General features: G+C 40.7%; 1 protein-coding gene across 13 annotated transcripts in view; it reads left to right on the forward strand.

The window, feature by feature from the left end:
* Positions 1–8,750, forward strand: part of ATP8B4 (ATPase phospholipid transporting 8B4 (putative)) — a 287,386-nt gene that overhangs the window by 174,861 nt on the left and 103,775 nt on the right. For all 13 annotated transcript variants that reach the window (XM_024761880.1, XM_024761893.1, XM_024761884.1 and 10 more), the window contains one exon: positions 7,400–7,558. In XM_024761880.1, the coding sequence (XP_024617648.1) occupies positions 7,400–7,558 (159 nt within the window). The remainder of the gene's footprint in view (positions 1–7,399; positions 7,559–8,750) is intronic.

The following is an 8,750-nucleotide window of genomic DNA, read 5'->3' on the forward strand; positions in this document are numbered from 1 at the left end:
ATTTCAGAGAAAGCATTCGAAAATGAACGGAGAGATTAGGGGGAAATACTGTAAATTAGATCCAATATACAAATTAGATTTCCCCTGTTGGCAGCCAAATTTAAAGACGAAGAGAGTGATGCAAGATGTGGAAAAGTTTTTGAAAGAGTTGGGACAGTTAACAAACCCCAAATCCTTCCCACAATTGCTTTTGCTTTCTTATAACCTTCAACTTTTCCTTCATTTCCTTTTCTCCGAGCCCTAGTTTTAAGTTCAGTCTCTCCCTGCCTCTGTGACACACACATTCACACACGGTATACTATATACACACATTTCTCTAATGACCCCATTTCACCATTTTTCTTTCCTCTGTTTTTGCATTATTTCTAACTATTCTCTTTACATCTTCCTCTTTCACTCTTTATTTTAGTTTACTTATCTCCTCTACCCACATTGTCTCTTTTTCTGTTATTTTTTATCTTTTCTGTTTTCATCACTCTCTATTAATTAGTTTATTAAGTTTATTCATTAAGCACCCCTAAGGACAAGATGCAATACAAAGTATGTAGAATTATAACACATCTTCACATGTATTATCAAGGTTCTTTTGATCCTTTTACTCCTCCAGTCTTCTTCTATCCCCTCTTTTATGTCTCCTCTGTTAACCTTTGTCATAATGGGGTATCAGTAGATTTCAAATTTTCTTCTGGTGACTAAAAACAGATTTCCTTGAATCATGGGAATTAAAACCAGATATTGCATCTTTTAGCTTAAATTAAAAGTATGATATCAGCACTGTGTACACTTGGAAATGCCCTGCCTGGCTATGGCAAGGTCTAATAGATGAGACATGTGTGAGGCATGCCCTTTCTGTCTGTGCTAAGAATATCTTTTAGCTTGTGACTTCTGGGAAGATCTGGGTATGGTCTTATTTTTGCTTCTAGTTACCATGTGGTTTTTCTTCTGAGATTTGTCAAAATACTTTCTTAACACCAAACTACAGTTTTTTGTCCTTGTGTCATAAGGACATATCACATCTTCTAAGTAGCTGAAGACCTGAGTTTCCCAGTCCTAACCCTAGAGAAGTCCCCACTGGGAACTCCAAACTGGGGACAAGACCAAGAGTCAAAACTGAGATGGGTAGGGCTCCAGGATGTCTCTTGTAAGTCTCCCCGCCTCCCCACTTTTGCTCTTAAACCCAAGGACAGTATCTTGTTGGTGGCCTCTTTAGGCATGGCATGAGCTTTTATTTTTTTTTTTTAAAGATTGTCACTTCAGACTACTTTTTTTTTTAAAAATTATTTATTTTTGGCTGCGTTGGGTCTTTGTTGCTGCACGCAGGCTTTTCTCTGGTTGCTGCGAGCAGGGGCTACCTACTCTTGGTTGCGGTGCAAGGGCTTCTTGTTGCGGTGGCTTCTCTTGTTGCGGAGCATGGGCTCTAGGCGCACGGGCTTCAGCAGTTGTGGCTGGAGGGCTCTAGAGCACAGGCTCAGTAGTTGTGGCACACGGGCTTAGTTGCTCTTAGTGGCACGTGGGATCTTCCCGGACCAGGGATGGAACCCATGTCCCCTGCATTGGCAGGCGGATTCTTAACCACTGCACCACCAGAGCAGCCCAGGCATGGCATGAGCTTTCATTCATTCTTTTCTTTCTTTTATCCATTCACTCAGTCACCTGTTCATTTATCCACTAAATGTATATTTAACACAATGGCAAGGGGATACAGTGTTTAGTAAGCCTGGGGAAACAGTGGTTTATAGGTCAGATACAGGCCTTGCTTTCATAGCACTTATAGCCCAGGGGAGAAGACAGACTTGAACAAGAGCTCATTCCCAAAGAAGCCTTTAATTAGATAAAAGTCCTAAAGTTCTCAGTCCCTACACATGATGTTGACACATGAAGAAGTACTCACTATGTACCAGGCACCATGCTAAGTAATTGCACATATTATCTTACTAAATCCTTACAGGCCTGGGAGGAAGAGATTATTATTACTTCCAACTTATGGGCAAGGAATTTGAATCCTAGATAAATTGAATAACTTTCCCAAGGTCCCAGGGTTACTAAGTGGAGGAGTTAGAATATGAACCTAGGACTGCTGGCAAAGCCTAGTCTATGAAAGGGCATGAGAGGCTCTAAACTGCAAACAGAAAGGCAGCATGGGAGAGTCAGGGGAATCAGCATGACTGCTTAGCTCCTGATCAGGGTAAGATACACATTTCAAGAATATTTGAAACCTGAAAATGCAAAATGAATTTCCAGAGATCAAGTCCATCCAGGACTCAGATGACATCATCATGTTTTTAAAAAGTAGCAAATGTTCTCAGTGTTCTTGAATGTCAGGATCCCCGAGAAGAGCTCATAGGAGAGCTGGCCAAACATAGAGACCAGCACATGCAAGACAGAGGTGGGTTTTGGTAGGTAAATCCATTTATTTGAAAAGTTCTCATATAAATATTTTTATACATTTCAAACATCAGAAAAAAATGATATGTAGTCTGTTGAATTTTATAAAAAAAGATACATGACTTAAAATTATAACAAGTATAAAAATAGAGTGGATCTTGATTTTTTATGTTGAAGTCTTACAGGAATTGACAAGATTTACAAATAATAACTGGAAATAGTTTCAATTATACATTTGTAAACTGGTCATTCTTATGCCTTGGGGAAAGCCACGGATGTAAATTGTCCAAATGTGCTTAAGACTCTTTTGCATATTGTTACTGGCTGGACTAAGGTCTGTTTTTTGCAAATATGACAAGTTTACATATTTTGTATGACTGTTAATACTGAGTTTCGAACCAGGGAAAGGTTGACTCTTTTTTTTTTTTTTTGCGGTACGCGGGCCTCTTACTGTTGTGGCCTCTCCCATTGCGGAGGACAGGCTCCGGACGCACAGGCTCAGCGGCCATGGCTCACAGGTCTAGCCACTCCGTGGTATGTGGGATCTTCCCGGACTGGGGCACGAACCCGTGTCCCCTGCATCGGCAGGAGGACTCTCAACCACTGTGCCACCAGGGAAGCCCCCTTGGTTGACTCTTTATTTCAGGAATCTTTGTGTGTTTTTGTGAGCCTTTCTAAAGAAGAGCATGTGTGTAATTAAAACACAGAAAAACAAGCATCTCTTTTTGGTTAAACAAACAAACAAACACACAGAAAGGCTTGGTTAGCATCTTGTGACTTTTTAAACTTATCAGATATGTTTCCTATTCACCTGGACAGAAGCACAGCCTAACAACAAAGCTGATGTGACTGTGTAAGGCATAGATGCCTTGTGAAGACAAGGAGGAATAACTCTTCTCTTTACTGCTGGTGTTGATGTGGCCATTATGGTGGTGATGATGGGTGGCTAAGGCTTAATAGTTGAAGAATAATGAGGTTTTAGAAAATGGGAAGGTGACATTCTTCTTTCTAAGAAAAAATAAATATTTATCACAATCATCAGGGCAATAGTAGGGGGCAGTCTTCTAAACGCTAAGAAGCTCTTGGCTGGAGAAACTCTTGAACAGCAGTGATGATGTCTTATTTATTTGTTTTTAAATTTACCTATTTATTTATCTATTTTTGGCTGCGTTGGGTCTCCATTGTTGCGTGCCGGCTTTCTCTAGTTGTGGCGAACAGGGGCTGCTCTTCGTTGCGGTATGTTGTGGTGCATGGACTTCTCATTGCGGTGGCTTCTCTTCTTGTGGAGCATGGGATCTAGGCATGCGGGCTTCAGTAGTTGTGGCTCGTGGGATCAGTAGTTGTGGCACGCAAGCTCTAGAGCACAGGCTCAGTAGTTGTGATGCACAGGCTTAGTTGCTCCGCAGCATGGGGGATCTCCTTGGACCAGGGATCGAACCCGTGTCCCCTGCATTGACAGGCGAATTCTTAACCATTGCGCCACCAGGGAAGTCCCAGGATGTCTTATTTAATAGGTAATTGTCTTAGGGAAGAGTTGTAGCGCAGATAATCAAGAAGCATTGCTAATAATAATATCCATAAAGAAAAAAAGCCAACTGCTCTGGAAAAATCTTGAAGTATTGGGTACTGAATTCCATTTTCATGATAAACTATAGATTTCCACTTTAAGATAAACACTTTAGTTTGAGAAGGTTATTAGGATGGTAATTAACCAACAATCCAGCTGACCAAATTTAGAATGCCGGCAGGGTTCGCAGGGTTCGGAGTGAAATCTTGTGGATTTTGTTCGGTATGGCCTAGAGTATTTCTGTGTGATTGCAAACTGGATGAATTGCTATCTGCTTACACGTCTGTTATCTTCAGAGAAGCAAACAACTGTGACTAGCTAGTTTCATTATATTTATACTTCATTATTGACATGATTTTTTCCCCAGTTATTTTCTTGTTCATTAAAGATGACTTTGTTCTCTAAACGTGTGTTCAGTGAATAATTATGTGAGAAACAATGCTATTTTTCCTAAACTGTTTTCTCATCCATTGTCATCTGTTTACTGCCTCTTAACTCTTTGACACAATTAGCAAAGGGAAGAAAGGTCCTACAGTTTTTCTCTAGTCCTTATTTTGCTTTATGAGAGGAATATAGTTTTGATTGCTTCTGATGTGCTTTAAGTTGCCCACCTTGTTTTCAGTGTTTTCAGATCTATTTGTATCCCTTTAGAGTTAGGACAACCTAAGTCCCCCATTGTGGCTGGGCGATTAGGTCTTCCAATCCCCTTTATCATATTACCATAGAAATATACCACTTCTTTCATTCATCTTAGATCTACTCTAATACTTATATCATCTCCCAGTCTCTCTCTTAAAACCATCTTTCCATCCATCTCCCCAACAAGTATTTATTAAGATCCTATTATGGAGCCAGTATGATGGGTTATGGGGATATAGAAGTGAATCCAGTGCTCCCTTCAAAGAAACCTGCTCACCCCTTTTGGAAAGAGGCAGAAGAGACATTGGGAAGCTTGTGTTTTGTGCTAACAGGGCTAAAAGGGGGAGGCTGAGCACTTCTAAAGTTAAAAAAAAAGTAGTTTGGCTTTGTTCTTGCCACTTTGTTTTGACTAGGCCCTGTATTTAGTATGTATTTAAATCACTGGGCCCACACTCTTCCAGAAGGGCAGAATTGGAGTTTGGCTTCCAAAAACTGAGGCAGAACCCCTTGGCCTTACTGCCTGTTTCTGTCTAGAACCACACCCTTGGTGTCAGGCCAGAAGTGGATGAGCCTTGGGGCCAGGGAGGAGCGAGCCAACATGTTCAAGGCTGTATTTGCCTCCATGTCAGTCTTTGCTTACGACAATAAAAATGATCAAATGAGCCTGTTTTTTATATTCCTGTTGGCAGGAACTGTGTATCATGTTGTTTTTGCCCAAAGCACTTTTTTTTTTTTTTTTTTTTTTTTTTTTAGTGGCCAAGTTTGAAGCCTGAGAAATTGAGTCTTGGGTCAAGAATTTGGAATAAGCTTTGAGGGTTGCTGTCGACCCATAATTTTATGTAGGTTTTGCTGGTGACACCCAATTCAAGGTTCTACAAAATTCAGGAATGTATATTATTGGTCAAGAAAAAAAGATACTAAGTTTGAAGCCTGAGAAATTGAGTCTTGGGTCAAGAATTTGGAATAAGCTTTGAGGGTTGCTGTCGACCCATAATTTTATGTAGGTTTTGCTGGTGACACCCAATTCAAGGTTCTACAAAATTCAGGAATGTATATTATTGGTCAAGAAAAAAAGATACTGAATTCTTAGAGTTTAGAAAAAGTCTTCTCTTCTACAATGTAATTGTCTAAACAACTTGGGCCAGTTGAAATCAGTTTTCATTTACTTTTGAATATCTGTGATATATGCTGTAATGGGAGCAAACAAGGACTTGGCCACTTCCCTTCGTCTAAAAAGTGACTTTGTACAGGTTATTTAGCCTCATCCAAATCCTCCTGCCAGCACGCTCACAGTTAGCAGTGGATGTCTGGGAAGAAGCCAGTGTGTGTCCCAATTGGGGGTGTTCAGGCAGTGACACTTTTATGATACTGGAGAAAGGTAGATGGAGTTGGCAAAGCAGCCTGGAGCCCTCGAGTCTCTCATTCCTTCCAGACCCTTGTTTTTGTTTTTTCAAGCAAGATCTATGAATATTAGTAATCTGGTTGGTTAGGAGTGATCAGGCCATGTGAAAACTGGCTGCTGTCACCTCGGTCCATGAGTTTTAAAAGGAAAAGATATCATCCTACTAAGGAAGGGAGCCCATCTAAGAAGGCTCTAGGTTCAGGAGGTGTTTGTTAGGGATGTAACAGTGCAATACAAGGTTCTGTAGGCCTGGCTGGCCTCTCCTCCCTTCCGTCAATGCTGAAAATGTGCTTCCTTTTTTCATTTTCCAAATGACACTTTTTATGTTGCAGTCTACCCTTTTGGCTTCTGATAAAATAAATGTATTTTTATTGTTTTCAAGAGAGCATTTTGTAGACACTAATCTTACCCCTGGCTGGCTTGAACCCTGTTTGGATCTACCCTCAATCTCCTTTTTCATTCCTTCCCTCTCTCTTTTTCTTCCTCTCTCTCTCTCTGTCTTTCAAATCTTTGTACTCATAACTTATAAAAAGTTAACCCCAACCGTTTGCAATGCAAATGTACTTGAATCTAATAGATATATTTTGTGACAGGGTCCATGAAAGATTATTTCTGGTTTGTTTTTCTATCAAGAGAACCCTCACCCTAAAAGTGTATTTCCTTATTGAAATAATGGAACGAATTGATTCATTGATTTAGAATGGGCATGCCCTTAGTTTGGAATGGACTTGGTATTAAAAAAAACTAGAAACATCTTCTGGACAGTTTGGGGCAAGTTATATGGTGCCTCTGAGAGCCCCCAGATCTCTGAATCTAATCAAGATAAGAAGCATAGAACAGCTGAAAGGAATCACATGCATTCTCAGGCACATGTGGCAAACAAGACCCAGGTTTCTTGGGGGTGGAATATAGTAGGAACCCTGAAATTCTGATTATCAGCCTAGAAAGACCCAGTTAACTTTGGTTGTGAAACTGGAAGTATGCCACCTTAACCTGTGTGAAAGTTACATAAAATAAAAAGACATGAAATAAGAAAAACCTTTAGGATCATCCCCGCTTTATCTTTTCAAAAATCATTTGTTACAAACCAAAAGTAGAGATTAGTGATTTTGTTTTCTTTTTAGAGGAATAAACATCCCATGGCTCTTGAGGTTTCTGTTCTTATTTGGACAGTGCAGAAAATTATGTTTCAAAATATCTGATGGATTTCCATCTTTGTACCCCTCCCAGATGATTTTTCCTAGCACAGCCTAGGATATATGTACATATGCGTATATATAACTGTGCTGTCCAAAAGAGAAGGAAAATGTACTGTATGTTAGAAGTTGGGTGCTAAAGCAGTACTGTGGACCTCTAAAGAGAGTTTGAGGTGAGTCACAAAGATGTTTGTTTTTTGTATTTTACAGGGATTGTTGTCTGTGAGGCGCCTAACAACAAATTAGATAAATTCACCGGAGTCCTCTCTTGGAAGGGCAGCGAGCACTCCCTCAACAATGAGAAGATAATCCTGAGGGGCTGTGTCCTGAGAAATACCAGCTGGTGTTTTGGAATGGTTATTTTTGCAGGTACAGAAAACTCTCCAGGGTCTGTTACGGGAGAGCCCTTCCTGAGATCTGCGTGAGCAGTCTGCGGCTCTCCAGGTTGGATGAGCACTGTGCTTTTATTGCGTGCAAGGTGCCCTTCTGGGTTAACTGCAGAGTGCAGGGCACCAGGATAAGACACCGCTGCTCTGGAAATAGTTTGTGTGGCCCCACTCTGCAAGGAAACACTGACATCATGAACTTATTCTTAAGAGTGCATGGGCCTTAATTACTCAGATGCTAGATACCTACTGTTTTTTTTTTTCTTTTTTTTTGGATAGATCTTTATTGGAGTATAATTGCTTCACAATACTGTGTTAGTTTCTGTTGTATAGCAAAGCGAATCAGCCATATGCATACACGTGTCCCCATATCCCCTCCCGCTTGAGCCTCCTTCCCACCCTCTCTATCCCACCCCTCTAGGTCATCGCAGAGCACCAAGCTGATCTCCCTGTGCTATGCAGCTGCTTCCCACTAGCTATTTTACACTTGGTAGTGTATGTATGTCGCTACTCTCACTTCACCCCAGCTTCCCCCTCCCTGCCCCGTGTCCTCAAGTCCATTCTCTATGTCTACGTCTTTATTCCTGCCCTGCCACTAGGTTCATCAGTACCATTTTAAATTTTTTTTAGATTCCGTATATATGTGTTAGCATACAGCATTTGTTTTTCTCTTTCTGACTTGGTTCACCCTGTATGACAGACTCTAGGTCCATCCACCTCACTACAAATAACTCAATTTCGTTTCTTTTTATGGCTGAGTAATATTCCATTGTATGTATGTGCCACATCTTCTTCATCCATTCATCTGTTGATAGACATTTAGGTTACTTCCATGTCCTGGCTATTAATTCAAAAAGAGACATGTACCACAATGTTCATTGTAGCACTATTTATGATGCCTATTGTTTAATTTCTCATTCTCTAACCCCGTCTCAATCATCCCCATCATTATATGTCTTAACCAGCCTGCCTTTAAAGTGGAGAGTGAGCATGAAAGAAAGCCCCAGCTCTGCTGTTAATTTTGTAGTTTGCCAAGTTCAAGCAATCCTTTTGGAAAAGCCTTCTTAGAGATCCTGCAGTTATTTCTGTGTCTATTTCAGAGCTTCTTCTACTATTCGTCAGCAGGTCCTGGAAAGACTGTGAATGCTGGAGATGGGGGTGGGACTTGGGGGAGG

The sequence above is a fragment of the Neophocaena asiaeorientalis genome, unplaced genomic scaffold (genome assembly GCF_003031525.2).
Source record: "Neophocaena asiaeorientalis asiaeorientalis breed wild unplaced genomic scaffold, Neophocaena_asiaeorientalis_V1.1 scaffold111, whole genome shotgun sequence".
Lineage (NCBI taxonomy): Eukaryota > Metazoa > Chordata > Mammalia > Artiodactyla > Phocoenidae > Neophocaena > Neophocaena asiaeorientalis.